Source organism: Rattus norvegicus, chromosome 1 (assembly GCF_021556685.1).
Source record: "Rattus norvegicus strain SHRSP/BbbUtx chromosome 1, alternate assembly SHRSP_T2T, whole genome shotgun sequence".
Taxonomy (NCBI): Eukaryota; Metazoa; Chordata; class Mammalia; order Rodentia; family Muridae; genus Rattus; species Rattus norvegicus.
Window position 1 is genome coordinate 216,254,312 of NC_141534.1, and position 21,402 is coordinate 216,275,713.

The following is a 21,402-nucleotide window of genomic DNA, read 5'->3' on the forward strand; positions in this document are numbered from 1 at the left end:
GCTAGGACACGCCTTTGCTTTACGCTTGGCGTAAAACCTGTGACGGCAAAGAGGGGTCGGCCTCCTGCCTTGTGTCACTTCCGCCTTCTCGCTAGCCGGGCGGGTAATTTGAACGTTTGAAGCCGCAAACCTCCGGGTTGGCGCGAGCCTAAGTAGGCGACCGCGGCGGAAACTGAGCCCGACCATAGACATGTCGGAGCGGCGAACACGATCCGGAGGGGCCGTCCAGCGGTCTGGTGAGCGAAGGGGGCACGAGAGCAGTGGGCCCGGGTTGTTTGGGAAACAAAACTTGGCTCCTGGTGGAAGACGCCCCAAAGGGGTAGTTGGAAAACAACTTCTGCTGTTCTGGACTCGTCAAGCGTCTTGTTTCGTTTGGTTGTTGTCTTTTTTTCGAGCAAACTTGCTCAACATTAAACATGTTCTCCTTTCCAGGGCCCAGAACTTCACTTACTAAGCCTTCAAAGTCGTCCAAGCGGAAATCTGGCTCAGATCTCCCGAACACGTTCCCTGAAGTTTGGCCGAAGGTGAGTTCCTAGGTCATCAGGTGTGGGGGTTGGTCTTGTGCTCTGTGTATTCAGATGCTAAGTCAGGCTAGCAAGGTCAAGCATCTGCTCACTCACTGTTTTTTTATCATCTCCGATTGGTTGATAAAGAGCTTATCAGCCTATGGCTGGGCAGGAGAGGACAGAGGAGGCGGGGGCATCCGAGCCCGTTGCGGAGTCTCAAAGAGACCTTAGAGAAAGAATTAGGAGAGGGGGAGGTGTGGAGGGACCAGGTAGTTTCCCCTTGAGGTCGAGAGGAGAGAACAGTCATGAGGACACACGTGGACCAGAGTAAGTCAGGGCAAGATTCAGATACAGGTAAAGAACTATATGGCTGGGAGATAGGCAGCCTGAGAGGGTTAGAGTAGCTCAGAACCTGCACAGCATAGTGCCAGCAGCCATTTAATACCTCGGTGGCATTTACTCAGGCAGAGGGAAGAGGGGGGAAGACATGTTCTGCGGTCATTTAGGAGCAAAGACACACACACTATAGTTGGTGCCTAACATGGGGCGAGAACTTACGAACTAACAAACTTAGAGCCAGGCTTAGAGCCTAAAAAGTCTTGGGAGGTGAGAAAAACATTTCTTCTTCTTCTTCTTTTTTTTTTTTTTTGTTCTTTTTTTTGAAGCTGGGGACCAAACCCAGGGCCTTGCGCTTCCTAGGCAAGCGCTCTACCACTGAGCTAAATCCCCAACCCCGAGAAAAACATTTCTTAGCAACCCCCTTCCCCCTAAATTACTTTACACTGACCTAGCAGGCTTTGAACTAATGTAAAGCTTCTGGCTAACACGTTCGTTTGTTTGTATGTTTGTTTCAGACAACTCCAGCAGCTCCAGTCAGAAAAGCCATCATCTTGAAGAAGATTGTACCTCGTGCAGTAGAGGTAAGGGACTGAGAGAGGGATTTGGGAGTGAGATGTCAAAACTGGGCTGAGAGAGGGATTTGGGAGTGAGATGTCAAAACTGGGCTTAGCTATTGATCAACTGGTTGATGTTATCCCTGCAGGTCCCAGATGTCCACACACCAGTTCGCAGGAGTCCTAGGGTAAGCTCAGTTCCATCTGATTATATGCATAGGACTTATTTGTTCGCCTTAGAGAGTGGGCATACTAAACACTCACTCTTATCCAGGCAACAGCTTCATGGCTTGTCAGTTTAGATCTCACTGTGTAACACAGTTTCCTGAGCTGGAAGTTACTGTAGACCAGACTGGCCTTAAATTCACAGAGATCCATCTTCATCAGTCTCTGAAGATAGATTCAAATAATAGAGATGGGCGTGCTACCTACCAGGAGTGGCTCTAATTACCATTCATGTTTCCTGCCTGCAGGTGTTACTCATTTTTAGTTCTTTATGCTCTGAGCATTTTCACTATTTTTCCTAAAAAGTTATGCCTTAAGCATAGGTCTGTAAATTGTTTTGCCACCAGGTAATTATGGTGGTACACATCTTTGATCCCAAGATTTGGGAGGCAAAAGCGGGCAGATCTCTGAGTTTGAGGGCAGCCTGATCTTCAGAGGGCTAGGACATCCAGGGCTACACAGATAGGGTTCTATCTCAAAACAACAGATTAAATCAGATCCTAAACACCTATAGCCCCAGTGTCCAGTGCCCTCTTCTGACCTGCACAAGCACATGCATACACAGTGTAAAAGATGCCCCTGTGGTGGTGCACACCTGTAATCCCAGCACTCAGAAGACAAAGGCAGGCAGATCTCTGAGTTAGAGGCTAGCCTGCTCTACAGTGTGAGTTCCAGGACAGGGTTACATGTGGCCAAGCCTGGCACTGAACTTAGTATGTGCTTAAAGCTGGTTTTGAATTCCTGATTCTCCCAAGTGCCGAAATTATAGACACACGTCCAATGATATTTTGTTCTTTGAACAGGGTTGTGTTGCTCTGGCTGGCTTTGGTACTTTTCGAGTAACATATGCTGGCCTTGAACTCAAGGTTACCTTCTTTCCTTGGTCTCAGTGTGCAGGGGATTACAGGCGTGAGGCAAAGTGCCCAGTTTGATTTGTTATTCTGATGTGTATGGTGTTGGAGATCAATCCCAGGTCTAGTCCCAGGTCCATACTAAGTAGGTGCCCTGCTGGTGAGATAATCCCAGCCATCTTTTTTTGGGGGGGGGGGAGCCAAGGCATTGTTTTTCTAGGTAGCAGCCCTGTCCTAGAACTTGCTTTGTAGACCAGGCAGGCCTCAACCTCACAGGTTCATTCTCCCCAACCCCCCAGTGCTAGGATTAAAGGCATGCACCACCACGCCTGGCATCCCGACCAGCTTTTGACCCAACCAGCTTTTAACCAAAGTAATGACATAATAAGCTGAAGTTTCATAGGAAGATTTTTCTAAACATAACCTTTAGAGCGGGAACTTCTGCGCTCAGTGCCAGCCTGCTCTCCAGAGAGACCTTGTCTCAAAAATAAAAATCCGCTGACTTTGCTGCAGATGACGGAAGTAGTGATCAGCGGTCATTCCTCTCTTGATGACTTCCTTGTATTAGAGCACAGGTGTCCTTGAGTTTGTCCTTTTACTATTTTACTAGGTGTTGGCCAAGTTTCACGTTCATCAAGTCAGTGAGCCTCCAGTGTGCAGGATTCTGCTGTACATGCTGGGCACTGACAGTTAAAACTAGACAGCTGGTGGTCCCCAATATTCCAGAAGTTTCCCTGTCTGGGTGGCATGAGTGAATTAACTGAGTCACAGGCCGACTTCAGATAGCCGTGTTGTGATCGTAGAAGTAAGAGTGTTGTGATGGCATAGTTAGCAGATGAAAGCCTAGGCTGGATCTCAGGCGTCAACAGCCTCCCTGAGGAGGAACTATTTGAACTGAGAGTGGAGGTATGAGTAACCAATGCATTAGCCTCAAGTACATGTATCAGGTTGAGCTTTTGCTGTTGACAGCTTTGCCATGACCCCACTGGCCTTTAGCCAGAGCCCTTAAGATGTCCACATACACAGAGGTTACGGCATTGCAGTGTGCTGTAATACCACTTTTGTTGTACCTTCCTCTTCAGTTTCTGGATCATTATTTCCTGACCTCAGCCACACTGGTCCCTTTTGTTCCTTGAACCTGACTGAAACACCTGGTCTTCAAGGCTTTTGTGTCTCCTCTTCCCACTCGCTACCTAGAACACGGTTACTCCAGATGTCCATACAACTCTGCTTCACTCCGTCAAACCATAGCCTGTATCCCCTTCTCAGTGAGCCTGCAATCCCAGCCTGCCCCCAAGGTTTGTCCTGCAGCCCTGGCTGGCCTTCAACTCAGAAATCTGCCTGCCTCTGCCTCCCAAGTGCTGGGATAAAGGCATGTGCCACCACCACTACCACCACCCAGCCTGCTCTGCGTTTTAACCCCCAGTTTCCCTCATTTTGCTCTTATGGCTACAGTGGAAGCACTGAAGTGCCAGTGGCTTTTTGTTTTCCTTGATGTATTCACAGTTCCCAGAACAGTCCCTGGTATAGGACAGGTCACCAATGGATAGTTGGTCAAATGAACATTTTTGAAAAATCTTTAGCAGTTATGTAGCTGGTGAGCCTAGATACAAGCAAAGTAGTTAGGATGCCATCGAGCCAGCTTAGATATGCTAACAAGTGGTAGCTATTTACTAGGTACACCTGGTGGTAGCAACAGGAAATAACTTGTCACAAGTGCCTCTCCTTAGGAACAATATGATTCTTCCTAACAGTGGGCATGGAACCCAGGGCTTCACATTGTGGGCATGTGTTCTGTGGCTGCATTTGTTGCTTAAAATCTATCACGGACTGGGGTGGAGCATCACAGCACAGTGTTTGCTGACATTGGACAAGGCCCTGCGCCCCATCCCTACCCCATGAAGTACAAAGAAGCAGTAGAAACCCTGTGTGTCTTGTAGGCAGTCATTCCATCCTGAATTCCCTAGCTGATTAGACTTCTGTCCTGTCCTGATACAGATCTCTTTTATCTTGGAAAAAGAGAACAACCCTCCACTCAAGGTGCCCACTAAGGAGGACCTCTTCAAGACGTGTAGCGTCCCTGGCACTCCCTCCAGCACCCCCGTGCTGTGCGCTCAGAATGTTAAGTCTAACTCTAGAGAAGTGGAGCCGGACACCAGAGATTTGGAAATGTCTCAGAAAGTCAGGCGGTCCTACAGTCGGCTACAGAGCCTCCATTGTGCCTCAACCTCCACCCCCGGCCGCCGATCCTTCTTTGGCTTTGAGAGACCTGAAGACTTGCCTGGAGTCTCACCTGTCATTCGTTCAAAGTTAATGGAGACCCCAAAGGTGCCTGTGAAACACTTGGTTCCAGATAGAACGCTCCCTGGAATCTCTCCCCCAATTGTGAAAGAGAAACGAAAGAAGAAGGTTCCTGAGATCACGGTGAGTGAGCAAGCAAGGTGTGCAGGGCCAGGCAGCTCTGCCTCTTAAGGGAAGGCAGTGCCTGAAGGTGTGGGTGGCGTGCTCTGGCCAACATGGCTGCTCTTCCCACTCATGTGCCCTCATTTCTTCCCACCAGAAGTCAGAGCTGGATAAGTGGGCTGTGGCCATGAATGCTGAATTTGAAGCTGCTGAGCAGTTTGAGCTTCTGATTGAATGAGATGACTGGGATGCCAATCATGACTGGGCTGAACTGGCTGACTTCCCTCTTCCTGTACATACTGCGCCCTTTGAGTAGAGCAGGATATATGGATTCCTCTTCACTAGCCTTGTTATTCAGAATGGTGTTGCTGGCCCCTTATCTTGTGTCTAGTTACCCTGGACTTTCTACCTCTACAGTGTTGGGAGTGAGAAGCCATTTCTGCTTTAGCCAGAACTACTGTCAGGAACAGGTTTAGCTGTGGCCGTCCCTGCTGCTGTGTCAAGCCACCAACCAGTAAAGAGGTTCTGTGTTCTGCTTTGTTTCTGTAGAGAGAACTCAAAAGACTGGGGAGACAGTTAAATGCTCGAGGGAGGATCTGGACATTGAGTCTGTGGAGTCCAGGATATGAAAGGAGAAGGGGGGCATAGTTGGTTTTTTAACACAGTGACTGTCGTGTAGGAACCGGTCTGTGTCTGCTCTCTGCTGTTGACATTGGCGAAGGGTGTGCTGCTGCTTACAGCTGAGAGAGTGCACTTGACAGTGTGGGCCTCAGTGCACCAACGTCAGGTTTATAGTCTCTACTTTGACCTCTTTCCTCACCCACATGTTAAATACAAGCTGCGTGGTCTCAGCTCTGATATGATGTCACGTCACCTCTCACATGCTAGACAGCTGGAGCACTGATGGCAGATTTTGCTGTGAGCTTAACTATTGTCATGTAAGACCATTTCTGGGGTCTGGGAACACAAGTGGATGTATCATGGTTTCTGCGGCTCCTGCCTGCCTGTCACCTCCTCTCAATTATGGTAAAAGCTATGGTTTAAAGGCCATTGGACTTCCAACATTTACAAGTTCATTAGAATAGAAGCTGCCGGAATGAGAACTCACGTAAGTACCTGTTATACCAGGATGCTTTCAGTGGAAAGCTCCTGCAGGGTTTGTTCTCACCTGTTCCTGTGGACCCCAAGCTGGATCATGCTGAATTGTTACCATCACTGCAGACCTGTCTGCCTTTGAGGAACTACCGTGCAGCCTAAGGGAAGGGTGGCTTGATTTCAAATAAACTTTTTAGAATTTTGTACCTGTTTGTAGACTGCTTTTTATTTGATTGAAGACAGCCACTGCAGTGAAGCCTTCCATGCCATGTATTTGGGCTGCCTCACCTGTACAAGCTGCCAGCCTGGCCTCCATCCAATGACCCCCAGTTCCCAGTTTCTTCCTCCAAGCTAAGGCTTCCTGGAATGAAGGCCCAAGCTCTCCTACCAGGAAGGAAGAACTTGGATCTGAGGAAGGCTGCTAAGCACTCTTTCCCAGAGGAGGTATATATGGCATCGACTACAGCTAGCCTTGTTTCCCTTCTCCTCAGGCTCTATCCAATGGAGGACCTGTGGCCCAGGTATAAAGCTCCTCTTGGACATTACCCAGCATCCAGGCTGGAGCACCCCTGAGAGGCTGACCTGAGACAGTGTAATTCCTAGGTCTGTCGTGTAGGTCTGTCTAGCTCATCCTCTGGTGAAACCTAGGCCATTATGTTTTCCCCAGAGCTCTTGCTAAGCCTAGAGTACTGTCTCAGCTAGACCGGCTGGCTAACAAGACCTCAGATCTTGTCTGTCTTACCCCTTCCCACCTCTGGGGTTAAGATACATTCTACCACATCTGGCTTCTGTGTTGGAGGGGTATTTGAACTCAAGTCCTCATGCTTGCATAGTAAGCCCTTCATTCACTGAGTCATCTCTCCTTTGCTGTACCATCATGTTGCATGCTTAGAGGGCATCTGCATTATCATAAATTGAAATGATACTGGCCAGATGTGGTAGCACTCACCCATACTGTGATCCCAGCACTAGGGAAGCAGAGGCAAGTGGATCTCTGGGTCCCAGGATAGCCTAGTCTTCATAGTTCTAGGTCAGGCCGAGCTATGTAGGGAAACTCTTATAAAACAAACGCCCAAGTTGTGGTAGCACATGCCTTTAATCCCAGCACTTGAGAGGTAGAAGCAGGCCAATTTCTGAGTTCAAGGCTATACAGAAATTCTGTCTTGGGAAAAAAAAACAGCTGGACACTAGAGCTTGGCCCTGTAAGGACCTGGTGTTGGCCCCTCTTCAGTGTTGATGCTCTTGAGAGATCAGCCAGCCCATTCACAGGTACCATTATGGCAGTACTGAAGGAAGGGAGAACAGGGGTAGCAGGTAGCTTCAAACTTGTAACGGGAGATGCTTTATTTCCATCCCAATAGATGGGACCTATGCTACACTGAGTAGGGAACACCCTCAAAGCAAGCCCACCAACGACAGACAGGATCTTTTTTTTTTTTTTTTTTTTGGCTCTTTTTTTCGGAGCTGGGGACCGAACCCAGGGCCTTGCGCTTCCTAGGTAAGCGCTCTACCACTGAGCTAAATCCCCAGCCCCGACAGACAGGATCTTAAGGAAGGGACGTTTACTCAGCAGGGAACATTTGTCTCTGTGTAAGCACAGCACTGGGGACAAGTTTGCAATTATACTAAAAAGAACCCCTATTCTGAGTGAAGAAATGATGTGGGGTTGAATCTGTCAGCCAGCTGTGGTGGTGCCTATCTGCCATCCCTGCTCTTGTGGGGTGGAAGGGGCAGGAGCTCTAACCCACTGTGATGAGTTTGAGACCAGCCTTTCTCAAACAAGAACAAGACAAACCTTTGGTGTAAGTGCGCACCCTGCAGTGCTGTACATTTGGGGTGTGTTTATGTGCTAGAAAATCCTTCAGGGGCTGGAGCTCAGAGGTTATCTGAGTGCTTGCCTAACACACATGGGCCTTTGGGCTTTGTCTCCAGTACCACTTACATGAAACGATTGAATATCTGTAATTGAATTGTCTTGTGTGTCTGCCTGCCTTCCTCTGTTTTTCGAGACAAGGTTTGTGTGTACCCCTGGCTGTCCTTTAACTCAGAGACCAGGCTGGCCTTGAACTCAGAGATTTGCCTGTCTGCCTCTTGAATGTTGGAATTAAAGGCATGCACAGCCACCACCTTGCAAATGTCCTGTATTTTTTTTTAATTATTTATTTTATGTATGTGAATACACTTGCTGTCTTCAGACACACCAGAAGAAGGCATCAGATCCCATTACAGATGGGTTGTGAGCCACCATGTGGTTGCTGGGAATTGAACTCAGGACCTCTGGAAGAGCAGTCAGTGCTCTTAACCTCTGTGCCATCTCTCCAGGCCCTCCTATATTTCATATGGTGATTTTTACCAAAGCAGAATTGAGCAGAATTTTGTCACATACCTCCCTTCAAAAAAGCAAAACCAAAAACCCAACCAACCAAAAAACCCCATAAGGGCTGGGGGAGAGGAGGAGGAGGTGATAATATTTAAAGGAGCCCCCTACTCTTGTATGAGTGGGGAATCACCTCAGCTTGCAGCATCAGGTGGGTGTAGCAGTAGAATAAAAACAGGCACAACCGGTTCCCACATGTCACCATTCCATGCTCGGCCCCTGGTACTCTCCCACATAGGTGGTTATTCCCTGGCATTAGTTCTAGTCCCATAGCTCCATATGGAACTAACCTTAATTTATCTCAGCGGTGACTGGCTTCAGTGAGGCACCATGCCACGTTAGCCTAGCTATCTTCTGGCCCCAGCGGGTAGTCACCCTGGCCAGAGGGAAACTCTAGTCCCAAATACCCGTTAATATCAAGACTCAACAAGGGGTTGGGGGTTAGCTCACTGATAGAGCACTTACCTAACAAGCACAAGGTCCTGGGTTGGGTTCTCAGCTCTGGGGGGGCGGGGGGACCTCAACAAACTGTAACCCAGCAACCAGATTTATATGTTAAATACTCTTATATGTTAAATACTCAACGTGTAACATCCACACAATAAACTTACAACCAGTTGATATGGACATAAACCACCCACCTAGATAAGATAAAGTTTGCTCATCTAGATATACAAAATCCTATACAGGCCCATGCCTTAGGAATAGTCATAACAACCTGTAAATGTGCAGAGAGAAATCTTAACACCCGCCCACCGCCATGTTCTCTCCTTGGCTCCCTCTCCTCCCTCAGGTCTCCTCTGCCTCTCTAAAACTTTTCTCCCACCCATGCTTCCTTCTTGTCCAATGACAGGCCTCGTTCTATCTTGTACCTGCCTTCACCTGCATAATGACATCAACCTACAGGTGGGTACCGAGAAGCCGGGCAAAGAGCCCCGAGGCTCCCTCGAGCCCTCCTCCTGTTACTGCGCTTCACATTCTGTGTTTTGTCTGTTTCTCCAGAAAGGGTTTCATGTAATCTAGCCTGGCCTTTACACTGTTATTTACCTGAAAGGTGGCTTTAAATTCTTTAAATTCTTTATGCTCCTGTCTCCACTTCTAAGTACTAAGACTACAGCTATGCCTAAAATATTCACTTTTGGGATGTAATTGAATTTATACCCTGGAGATGGCTGTGGTCTCTGGAGGTGACTCAAGGTGTAAAGACCAACAACACAAGCCTAACACCCCAAGTTTGTTCCTTGTCAATAGTGGAAGAAAAGAACCAATTCCTGAAAATCATCTTCTGATGGGCCATACACACACACACACACACACACACACACACACACACACACACCTGTACTCGCTCACAGTGGTAATAAAGTTTTTTTAAACACTGTCAACTGAGTGTATTGATTCTTTTTTTTTCCTTACGACAAAACAGCTCAGTAAGGTAGGATTTGCCTTGGCTCACAGTCTGAGGGTATAGTCCACCACGCAGGGAGCAATGGCAGCAGGCGTTGAGGAATCTGGTCCTGTAGCATTTGAGATGCAGGGAGAGATGAGTACCGTGCTCAGATCTCTTTCTGCTTTTCCTTCTCTCTTGGACCCCAGCCCGTGCAGCAGTGTATTCTCCAAGAGTGGGTCTTCCTCTTCAGTTTACCCACTCTAGGAACTTCTTCACAGGCATGCCAGGAAATTTGTCTCCTAGGTGATTGTAGATTGTCAAGGTGACAATATTGACCATTAACACTGGGTATCCCGTATTGTACTTGCTGAGGGCTTTACCATCTGGGCTGGGCTTTGGTCGGGCAACACCAGTTCTGAGGACTCTGGCTTGCTGAATAGTGCTGGTAATAGGCGCTAGACCATTATTACTGAGGCCAGTTACTATCCGAAGAAAGCCATTGGTTAGAAAAGGCAAGCAAGCAAATGGATGGGGGAGGTGGGTCACTGACCAGGTCTGTGTCTCCTCAGTCTTCCACAGCCAAGAAGATCGCCCTCTACAAGCAGATTTTGAAAACAGCCATGCAGCCTACTGAGCCACAACTAGAAGAACCTAAGGACTCCGACGTGGAGGTGACAGCAAAGCTCTAGTGGCTCCCCATCTACTGTTGACCCTAAGACAGAAGGCAAGAAAGATAGGCAGGGGACTGGGGATTTAGCTCAGTGGTAGAGCGCTTACCTAGGAAGCGCAAGGCCCTGGGTTCGGTCCCCAGCTCCAAAAAAAAAAAAAAAGAAAGATAGGCAGGCTGCAGAAATTCTTCCTTGGCCTGGGCCAAGACTTGTATTTCTGATCCTCAGACTCCCACTGTGGAGCATCTCAGGTCCTTCAGCAGCCAGAGGGCCTCCTCTGGGAATAGATCTCATTTGCTCTGGCCTTTCCACTGCTTCTTCCCCAGAAGCTGAGGGTTACAGAGATCAATTCCCTGTAGAGAAGAGAGGTGGACAGAGCCAGAAGGGGAAGGAGGGCTGGGCTCTTGGGTTGGAAGCCTTATACCATTTCAGTCACCAAAGCACCTTCTCTGCAAAGCCATCTTCAGAGCAAATGTTGAACGAGCAGCCGGAACCCACTGTCACATTCCTGTTCACACTCCTGAACACTCCTGAGCCCAGAGATGAAGAAACGTAAGGCTCCCTGAATGGGGTGCGTCTGTGAGTTACTTGAGGGACTTGGGAGGCAACTCCCACTCAAGACCATCTGAACCTGCTAGGATTAAACTTTGGGCTGGACAGCAGGGAAGTCCACATGTGACTGATGGGGCTGGGTCTCAGGCTGGGAGACCCTGAGGTCCAACTCTTACCTCCACAGGGACACAGAGATATTGGAGAATCAGTTCGTGGATCAGGATGACTGGGGCCCTAGGCGGACCTCAGAAGAAATACAGCTTTTGCAGATGGACTGCAATAGGTGAGTTTCAGGGACAGACCAATGGGTCAAAGTTTGCAGGACAGGTTGGTGAAGCCAGATCTAGTTCTTAGCTGAGGGCTTGGGCTGCTGTTGTGGCTTTGGGTCTCCACTTGCTCTGAATTCTCTGCCTGTGTTTTTGTTGTCTTTATTCTGTCAGGGCCCTCGACTCTCAGACAGACGTATCCTACAGGATCAGAATCTGTCCCATCGTTAGTGACCATAGCCATGGCCGAGTGGCAGGAGTCTAGTGTATTGCGGATTCTTACATTTAACTGTCAAAAGAACTGGAGAGGTAGCTGGTTGTGGAGGGGTTCTGTTCTGTGATGTCAGTCAATGGAGTTGGGGTCTACTCCATTCCTCCTGGCAACAGAGGTCCAGGGATGGAAGTGATGCCTCTCCTTTAGCGCTCCATGCCTTTGACCTTGGATCTGAGCAATGCACTTTTCCACTCACACTCCGCTGGCACTGAGCTCTCAGGCAGGGCTGATTCATACTAGAAACCTTCAGTCTTGAACCAGACCTTACAGAGCTCAAAGAGATAGCCAGCCTTCTGCCCTGCTCCTTGGAGACTGCAGCCTACCTGATAAGCAATTGGCTTAAGAAGAGCTGGGTGTGGTGAGGGGCTGCAATCCCAGCGTTTTGAGACGGAAGCAGCAAGATCAGGGGTTTAACATCATCCTCTCTCAGAATTCTAGGCCAGCCTGGGCTACTTGAGATCTTGTTATGAATAAGTGAATAAAGGTCGAGCACGTAGCTCATTTGGTTCAGCGTTCACCTTTCAGGAAGCTATGGTTTGAATCCCAGTACTGTATAAACTATGTGACAGTATGTGTCAAAGTCAGCAGTGGGAGGCGGAAGTAAAATAATCAAGAGTTCAATGTTGGGGGCTGGAGAGATGGCTCAGGGGTTAAGAGCACTGGCTGCTCTTCCAGAGGCCCTGAGTTCAATTCCCAGCAACCATATAGTGGCTCACAACCATCTCTGATTAGGAATCCAACTACCTCTTCTGGCTTCTGAGGGCATCAGTCACTGGAACACTCATAAACTAAATCTTTTTTTGTTTGCTTTTCTTTTCTTTTTTAAGATTTATTTTATGTATATGAGTATACTGTCTTCAGACACACCAGAAGAGAGCATCAGACCCCATTACAGATGGTTGTGAGTCACCGTGTAGTTGCTGGGAATTGAACTCAGTCCCTCCTCTGGAGGAACAGTCAGTGTTCTTATCCACTGAGCCATCTCTCTAGACTGTTTGCTTTTCAAGACAGGGTTTCTCTGTGTACCCCTGGCTGTCCTGGAACTCATTATGTAGACCAGGCTAGCCTGGAATTTACAGATGTCCACCTGCTGGGATTAAAGGTGTGCGCCACTACTGGTCAGCTGAAATAAGTCAATCTTAAAGAAAATGCTGGCCATAGTAGCCCACTCTTTAAATCCCAGCACCAGGAGGCCGAGGCAGGCAGTTCTCTGTGTGTTTGAAGCCAGTCTTGTCTGTATAGTGAGTTCAATGCCAGCCAGGGCTACACGATGAGACATCTTCTCAGAAACAACAAAAGAGAAAAAGAGAAAGAGCAGGATTGGTTTGTCCAGACTGTTAATGCAGGTTATATGGGAGCAGCTGTTTCCTCTGCAGTGCTGATGTGGGGGATGGAGGCACCAGTCACAGAGCTAGTGCTGGAGGTGTGTGTATTATAGGGGCAACTGGGAAAAGAGCCTGGGGGTAAGGGAGCTCCTCTCTTGCCCTAGGCTTCAGGAAGCTCTGTACGCTAACCAGAGGGAAAACCTGATCCTTGAAGAGAAGCTAGAAAACCTGGTGAGTCCCTCGCCCCAGAGCCAAGCTTCGCCTGGCTCCTCCCTGCTCCCAGCCTTGACCCTTTGTTCCTGAGACTGAACTTAGCCCTGCTGGTAGAGCCATCCACCTCAGGTCCTGTAACCCTCTTTCCTAGCCTACCTTGTTGTACGGGGACCTGGAGAACATTTTGATCAGTCCAGAGGAATCTAGGGTCACCCAGGACACAGATAAAAACACCCAAGGCCAAGCAGAGGACATCTATGAGGAAGCAGAGGACATCCATGAGGAAGCAGAGGACATCCAGGAGGAAGCAGGGGTTACCCAGGAGGAAGTCCAACCTCTTGCACAACCAAAGAGTGTTTCTGGCCCGCGCTACTCCTTTGATGTTTCCATACCTTTGCCAGCATCCAGCGTATTCCCAGAAGATTCATACAGGAATGCCCCACCAGTCAGCCCCTCTTTAAGCCCCAGCAATAAAGATCCCCACTGATTGCAGAACCAAGCATCCATGGGTCTCAGGTGAGGTAGACATCCAGCCAATCCAAGGAGAGCTAGGTCTCTGGACTTTCCTAATCCCATAGTGCTGCCCTCAGACTCACTCAAGGATCTATGATAGATAAGTTCTGGGGTAGGACAGGGAGGGGCTGTACTTATCCTTGAGGACGGAGGCTGGAATTTCAGAGGACAGACTAAGAAGGTCGGGAAGAACCTTATGTAGGTCATGGGGTGGGGAGCAGGAAGAGGGTGGGAATTCCTAAGGACTTAGAGATGCATTTAGATGGGGAGTGGGGGGCGTGACTGCTTGAGGGCTTTGCCTGTCAGTGTGTGCCCAGCCTGGGCGTCCTCACTAGGTTCCCACAATTCCTGAGAGACATAAACCATGTGTGTGAAGGGAAGTCCTACTTTCTAAAGCCTAGGGAGGCGTCACTCAAGCTGAAGTACCTGGGTTGGGATCTCCCAAATCCACATAACAGTGGGATGCATAACACAAGTGGCCATTCCAGCACTTCCAAGGAGTGATGGGAAGCAGAGACAGAAGAGCCCCGGAAGCTCTCAGGCTAGCTAACCTGCCTGGCCTGTGCAGTGAGAAAACCGCAGAGATACCTGTGGTGAGAAGTTTTGGATTTGGATTATTTTTTTAAAAAACATAGAAATATAAGAATATGTTTGCATTTTAACCCAAGGTATGGGATATGGGGCTGCTTCAGACTGTCCATAGCAGCTATGATTTGTCTCGTGCTCTAACAGGGGCGTGATTTTGCCAGCTACAGATAATTTCTGCAATTGTGTGACGGCATTTGGAATCTTGGGGACTTTTCTAAGGGTATATAAATACTAGTGCCCCTGAGAGGTAGTATGGGTTCATTGGTTGGTTGGTTGGTATTGGTTGCAATTTGTTAAGTAATCATGGGCATAGAAGAACCAAGGAGGGGCTGGGGATTTAGCTCAGTGGTAGAGCGCTTACCTAGGAAGCGCAAGGCCCTGGGTTCGGTCCCCAGCTCCGAAAAAAAGAACCCCCCAAAAAAAAAAGAACCAAGGAAATTTAGATGTCCAGACAGTGAATATCATACTTGCCCCAGGGACCTTGACTCCCCTAATCAGCAGGAAGTGGCCTAACCCCTGACTCTATTCATGGATGTCTCTCTTCCCCTCTATCCTTTTCTCTCCTCTCTAGTGTTAGGGGACTGAAAAGCTATAAGAAAAGGGTGAAGAAAGAAGAACCCGCATAGTAGTCAAGACAGCTATAGATACTGTCTAAACTGACAGCATGACCTCAATGGTATGGATAAGGGGAAGCTTTTATTGTAGAGATGAGAGAGAAGAGCTAGGGGCATTTGAAAGGTCCAGAGCAGAGAGAGAAAGAAGTAAGCTGGGCATGGCCAGGACTATTGGTGAGAGAGAGAAACTAGCAGGGGATGGAGAAGAGAGGAATCATAGTGAAAGGAGAGAGAGAGAGAGAGAGAGAGAGAGAGAGAGAGAGAGAGAACAAGCATATCAAGAATAGAAGGGTTAATAGGACAGTGAGAAGCTGGGGAAGAGAAGGGAAGCCTGTGGTAAAAGTCAGTTACATCCTAATCCATTTTAGGGGAAAATCTCTTAATTTTATGGAGCCTGAGCTCGAATTCCTCTCCAATCCTCCAAGAAGGCTTACTGAGGACAGGAAACCCTAGAAAGGATGAGGCTGGGAGTCAGGCCACGTCTGTGCCTGTTCTTGGACTCGCACACACCATCGGGAAGGAGATCCCTGCTTGTGGCTCCGCCTCCAATCAGGCTTGACCCTCCAACCATCCACAGTGTTGTGGCTCAAACCCAAGGCCCCACTGGGCTAGGCACTAAAATACAGCCCCAGCCCCTCTTGCCTCTGTTTAACTTTGAAGAACCCTGGGGGCTGTTCCTAGCACAGTAGCTGAGGGAACACTTGACAGGGCACATTTGACCCTCTTTTAGCTTAGGCTGAGCAGAACTCACACCTTTAATTCAACAGTACACCTCTTCAGAGAGAGATCCCATCTTCATCTGCCGGTTGGAGGCGAGTTCCAGGCATCCTGTGACCCATTTCCTGCCAGCCCTGGACCAGCAGCCCAGCGGCCCAGTGGAACAGTGAACAGTCTTATCGTTTTCCCTAAGGGAATTAATTATGCAGTAACGAAGTTGACCAGGGATGTTTTGGCCAACAGTTAATGATGAACCCATTTATCAGACTAAGGACCTCCTCCCGCATTTATTAAAAGACTATCATTTATTGTGTATATTTCCCAATATACACAAATTTTCCCCAGTTATGGTATTAAACCTATTCCCACTTCGTGTTCCCATTATATTGAATTTAGATCAGCTCAATCTTGAAGTATAATCCAGTAGGACTGGAGACTAAATGCCTAAGGTTCTGGGCAAATAATAAAGTGCTCATAAGCCTTTTGGCTCCTTAGATAGTTGATATTAATAAGGAAGAAACTTTCCAGAAGTCCTGGGTTTAATTCCCAGCAACTACATGGTGGCTCACAGCCATTTATAATGGGATATGACGTCCTCTTCTGGTGTATCTGAAGGCAGCTACAGTGTAATAAAGTATATAAAATAAATAGATAATTCTTTAAAAAAATAAGGAAAAGATTATTTTTTTTTTTTTTCGGAGCTGGGGACCGAACCCAGGGCCTTGCGCTTCCTAGGCAAGCGCTCTACCACTGAGCTAAATCCCCAGCCCCCTGGAAAAGATTTTTTAAATTAAGGGGGAGGCATATATGCCACAATGCTCGTGGAGGTCAGAGGACAGCTCTGTGGAGAGTTCTCTCTGTTCACCTTTACATGGGCTCCAGGAATCAAATTTAGGTGCCAAGGCTTGTGGCAAGCTGAACCATCTCTCCGGTCTGCAACCAATTTTTGACGTAAAAGAAATACGTTTGTCTCCAATGGTAATTTCAAGCTCTTGTCAGCTTAATCAGAGGGAGTCCATAACACATCCTCTTCTTAGGACTTCACAGTCAGCATCTACTGATTGCTCCACCCCACTTTTATGTAAACAAGCCTCTTTTTCTGACCGTGACATCATTTTTTATAACTGTTGTTATTCAAATATCTAACTCAGTTTCCCTTTGGGTGGGAATTCAGACTCCAGAAACTCACAATCAAACTGCCTTGTTATGCAAATAAAATTTACTTTCCTTGCCTAGTAAGAGACAAGATAGAACTTAGGTACAGACGAGACTGACGTGGTCTGTACTGGCTTTGTCTCTTTCAAAGCAGAGTGAATATAAACTAAGGGAAATTCTGGAAAGGTCGAGGGGTTCCAGGGAAAGAACACTCACCTTAAGGACTTCCCTCAAGAGCAGACATCGGTGTAACCTGACTGCCCTGTTCTCTCTGAAAGGTCTCAGGCCTGGGAACCCAGTAATGTGGAATCTTAGGCACTACCAAGGCTGCTGGGCTGCAAGGAATCAAGTGAATTAGCCCTCAGCTAGCATTCAGGCACAGGAGTTTAGGTGTCCCCAATCCACCTGGCCCTGCAGTTCCCAGCTTCAGTGTGTGCTGTTCTAAACTTGGTCCCTATGGCCACTCCTGTTGACACTGCCTGGCCGTACCAGCCTAAAAGTCTCATTCAAACCCAAGTCTCATGGGGAAGCTGTGATGGTTTTACAAGGCCTCTCAGTTCACACACGGCTGCCCCAGATTTGGTAGTCAAAAGAAGGTTTTGTGTGTGCTGTACTGTCCTCCAGACCCCTCTGTCCTCAAGACACTGGGCTAAGTGACAAACCTTCCTGTGTCCCGTCTGGTGCCATCTTCTGGGAAGTGCTGAGGCAGGAGATGCTTTCCTGCAGCTGGATGGTGCCGAGTGCGCACAGAGCTATAGCCTCACCACAGCTCTGTCGTAACCATAGCTGAGGCCTCTGCAGTTACGGGACCATGACTGGACAGACTGTGTGTAGCACAGTTGGTGACAGCTCAGAGGCTCCTCGGCATCAAAGGCTTCAGTGTGATGTATCCTAGTGAGTTAATGGTTATTTGCCCTCTGCCTGGCTTGAAAGGCCCAGGAGAAACACATTTTTTGTTTGTTTGTTTTGTTTGGGGGGGCGGGGTTGTTGTTGTTGGTTGTGTGTATGTGTTTGCATATCATGTGCACATGTGTCACACATATATGTGTGGGTGCTTGTGCACAAGAGTCGGAGGGAATAGGACTGAGTCACACCCTTGAGTTATTAGGGCTCCCAGGGTGGAGGCTGACCTCAGATGGGGACAAGGACTGCTTGCTCTGCAATGATACCAAGAGGGCAGGACAAGGGAAAGGGCCAGGGCTAGAAGACTGAGCATCAGAGCAGTGACCTGAGAAGCAGTGGTCAGCTGAGGGCTGGGCCGGGACAAGACTGTGGGCTTAAGAGAGGAGAGGCAACAGAGCTCAGTGAGTGACGGAATTTCTACCAAGCCTGATGCCCTGTGTTTGATTTCCAAAGGAAAGGAATAAACCGACAACCAAAGGTTGTCTCCTGACTTCCATATGTTTGCTGTCATATGAACACATACATCTAAATAAGTGGGCTTTGGGGGGGGGTGTTTTTTGGTTTGGTTTTGATTGTTTTTTGGGTTTTTTTAGATCTATTTTATTATATATGAGTATGATCAAGCCAGCTCAGTCAGTCAACAGGTTCTCCAGAGCAGGATCGAGGATTAAAAAGAAAAACTAGACAATTAGACAGCACTGTAACACGACCCCAGCCAGTTCTGAGGCTGAAGCGGATTGTTTTTTTCCAGTTTGCTTTTATACCACTTTAGGTACACGCAAAATGATAAGATCATTTTGGGTCAAGGAACAAGCAAGGCAATAAACAAAGTCCTTCAAACACCTTTCTGGGGGCTCATCAGAATGACCAAGGCGAAAGGACTGCCACACTGCCTCAGCTGAGCCCGCTCTGAGCTTTGCATTAACTCAAATGTAAATGTTCTTAATCTGATCCTATTTCCTGAGTCTGAAGTCCAAGTCAGATTCCTGCCTTTGAGTTTACTTCTTCTTTTTATTTTTTTTTACAGATTTATTTATTTATTTATTTAGTGTATGTGGGTACATTGTCACTGTCTTCAGACACACTAGAAGAGAGCATCGGGTCCCATGACAGACGGTTGTGAGTCACCATGTGGTTGCTGGGAATTGAACTCAGGACCTCTGGAATAGCACTCAGTGCTCTTAACTGCTGAGCTGAGCCATCTCTCCAGCCTGATTGGTTGATTTTTGAGACCAGGATTTCTGTGTGGCTCAGGCTTTTCTGGAACCGAATCTGTGGCTGGCCTCCAACTCAGAAATTCACCTCTCTCTGCCTCCTGAGTACTGAGATCAAAGGTGTGCACCACCACTGCCTAACCCAAATGACTAGTATTTTATTTATTTTTTCTTTTCTTTTTTTCAGAGTTGGGGACCGAACCCAGGGCCTTGCGCTTGCTAGGCAAGCGCCCTACCACTGAGCTAAATCCCCAACCCCATGACTAGTATTTTAAAAGCAGAGAGAACAGGGTATAAAACTGTTATCTGGGCCCAGCTAGGATGTGTGGTGGGAGGACCTGTTTTAGGACCTGACAACGCTAAAGATGGTTTTCTAGTTGTGCTCAGAGAAATAGTTGGGAGTGAAAGCTAGATGCAGCTGCTTGCTGAGGCCTAAGCAGACACTCCCAAACGTGAGGCCTGTTCCATATGTTCTGTGCCTGACGCCCCCAGGGTCATGTGATTCTACCGCACAGGCGCTGACTATAACCAGCGCGTGTTTTTTCCCCACTGTTGGTGCCTGTAGCAAAGAAGATGAAGGGTCACTGACTGGGCCAGAAAACAGAGAAGGAAGAGATGTTTAGTGGCTCTCCTACCACAGGGAGGGAGGGGAGGGAGGGAGCTCACATGTTTTAGCTCCCTGCAGAGACTTCTACCAATGCTCAAAGTCTAGAATGTTCAGTGCCCGTCCAGCTGAGGTAGCCCAGTGTCTATGAAAGTGTGAACACCAAGTGATTCCAGCAGCTAGAGCTCATTCCCTTCTTATTTATAGAGTGTTGTGTATGCATCGGTGTTTGTATGTGTGTGTACAAGTGTGCATGTGTCTGGAGATCAGAGGTCAGCATCTTCCTTCATCCTCTGCCTTTAAGATTTATTTATGTGTATGGGTGTTTTGTGTGCATGTGTGTCTGTGTGCTGTGTGCATTTGTGTCTGTGTGCTGTGTGCATGTGTGTGTGTGTGTGAGTGCGTGTCTCTGGGTTGTATGCATGCTGGTGCCTGCAGAGGTCAGAAGAGAGAATCAGGTCCTCTGGAACTGAACTTAGGTGTGACTGGCTTAAGAGCCACCATTTTGGTTCTGAACCTGGGTCGTCTGCAAGCTGAGTCATCCCTTCGGTCCCTTCATCTTATTTTTTGAGATAGAGTCTTTCATTGAACCCAGAGCTCCCTGATTTAGTAATATTGGCTGGCCAGCAGATCACTTTCCTAACCCTGGGGTTGGGATTCTAGACAGAAGTTACCATGCCCAGGCCTTGTACAGAGGCGCTGGGGGTGGCACTCAGGTCCTCACCCTGGGGACTCAGGTCCTTATGCTTGTACAGAAGCACTTCACTGACTGAGCCTTCTTCCCAACCCTTCTTATTTTAGGCTGGGTCTCATGGGGCTGACGTCAAACTCACTGTTTCCTAGGCTGGTCTTGAACTTCCAATCCTCCTGCTTCTACCTCTAGGGGCCTGGCTTGAGTTGATTTTTCCAATGTTACACAGACAGATGTGGTTCACCACGCTCTGAGGCACAACCCAGACTCAAGCAAAACTATGCACGCACTCTTGCCTCTGTGCCCACCTGTGGCTTCAAATGTTCAAAGAACTAAATCTTTCCAGGATAGGGTGTGGCTATGCCCTGGGTGTCATCAGAACCTCTGCTCAGCTTATCAGCTAACCTTAGCAACTGTCCCCTAGTTCCTCTTTAAGGAAGGTATGTGCTCTCTAAATTGGCAATCTTCTGATAAGGCCCAAGGCCATCACCTGGGCCCTGATAATCAGCCTTTATATCTCTCCTGCTGGACTTTGCTTCCCCAGGGCCTGCCATGGAGCTGGCCCAGAGCTGAGTAAGTGAGGGTTAGAGCAAAGGAGGGAGTGTAAGTGGATGGATGGAGGGGTTGGTGGGATTAAAGCGATAAGTGGAAGAGCAGAAGGGGAAAGTGACTGATGAGAGGAAGATGCATAAGCAGTGGGATCGTGGAGGAGGAAGGGGAGGATGGTGGAATGGGAAGAGGAGGAGGAGGAAGATGGTGGAAGGGGAGGAGGAGGAGGATGGTGGAGGGGAGGAGGAGGATGGTGGAGGGGAGGAGGAGGATGGTGGAGGGGAGGAGGAGGAGGATGGTGGAGGGGAGGAGGAGGAGGATGGTGGAAGGGAGGAGGAGGATGGTGGAAGGGAGGAGGAGGAGGATGGTGGAAGGGGAGGAGGAGGAGGATGGTGGAGGGGAGGAGGAGGATGGTGGAGGGGAAGAGGAGGAGGATGGTGGAAGGGAGGAGGAGGAGGATGGTGGAGGGGAGGAGGAAGATGGTGGAGGGGAGGAGGAAGATGGTGGAGGGGAGGAGGAGGAGGATGGTGGGAGGGAGGAGGAGGAGGATGGTGGAGGGGAGGAGGAGGATGGTGGAAGAGGAGGAGGATGGTAGAAGGGACAGATAAGGTGACTAAGGCAGAGCATGGTGGAACAGCCTCTAATCCCAGCAGAGAGGGGCAAGCAGGGCAGATGTCTGTGAGTTTGTTACTAGCCTGATCTACAGAGCTGTAGACCAGCCAGGGCTACAGAATAAGATTTTGTCTTTGAAAAAAAAAAAGATGATGGGTAAATTTCACATCCGGGGACATCAACACACGGGTTTGCACCCGGGGC

The 21,402-nt window shown here is 48.4% G+C and overlaps 1 protein-coding gene across 3 annotated transcripts; it reads left to right on the plus strand.

Annotated features, from left to right (window-relative positions):
* Window positions 1-71: 71 nt before the first annotated feature.
* On the plus strand, window positions 72-13,533 carry Cdca5 (cell division cycle associated 5). 3 transcript variants are annotated; one of them, NM_001115042.2, is made up of 10 exons: window positions 83-236; window positions 433-524; window positions 1,361-1,426; window positions 1,549-1,587; window positions 4,474-4,899; window positions 10,310-10,411; window positions 10,866-10,960; window positions 11,145-11,243; window positions 12,990-13,056; window positions 13,190-13,533. In NM_001115042.2, the coding sequence occupies exons 1-10, from the start codon at window positions 191-193 to the stop codon at window positions 13,523-13,525; spliced, it is 1,368 nt and encodes a 455-aa protein (NP_001108514.2). In that variant the 5' UTR covers window positions 83-190; the 3' UTR covers window positions 13,526-13,533. The 3 variants fall into 3 exon arrangements, with proteins under 3 accessions (XP_087445945.1, NP_001108514.2, XP_087445949.1); XM_087589819.1 differs by lacking the exons at window positions 10,310-10,411; window positions 10,866-10,960; window positions 11,145-11,243; window positions 12,990-13,056; window positions 13,190-13,533 and adding an exon at window positions 5,036-6,179 and having other exon boundaries at window positions 72-236; XM_087589823.1 differs by lacking the exons at window positions 83-236; window positions 433-524; window positions 1,361-1,426; window positions 1,549-1,587; window positions 4,474-4,899 and adding an exon at window positions 10,068-10,185.
* Window positions 13,534-21,402: the final 7,869 nt, after the last annotated feature.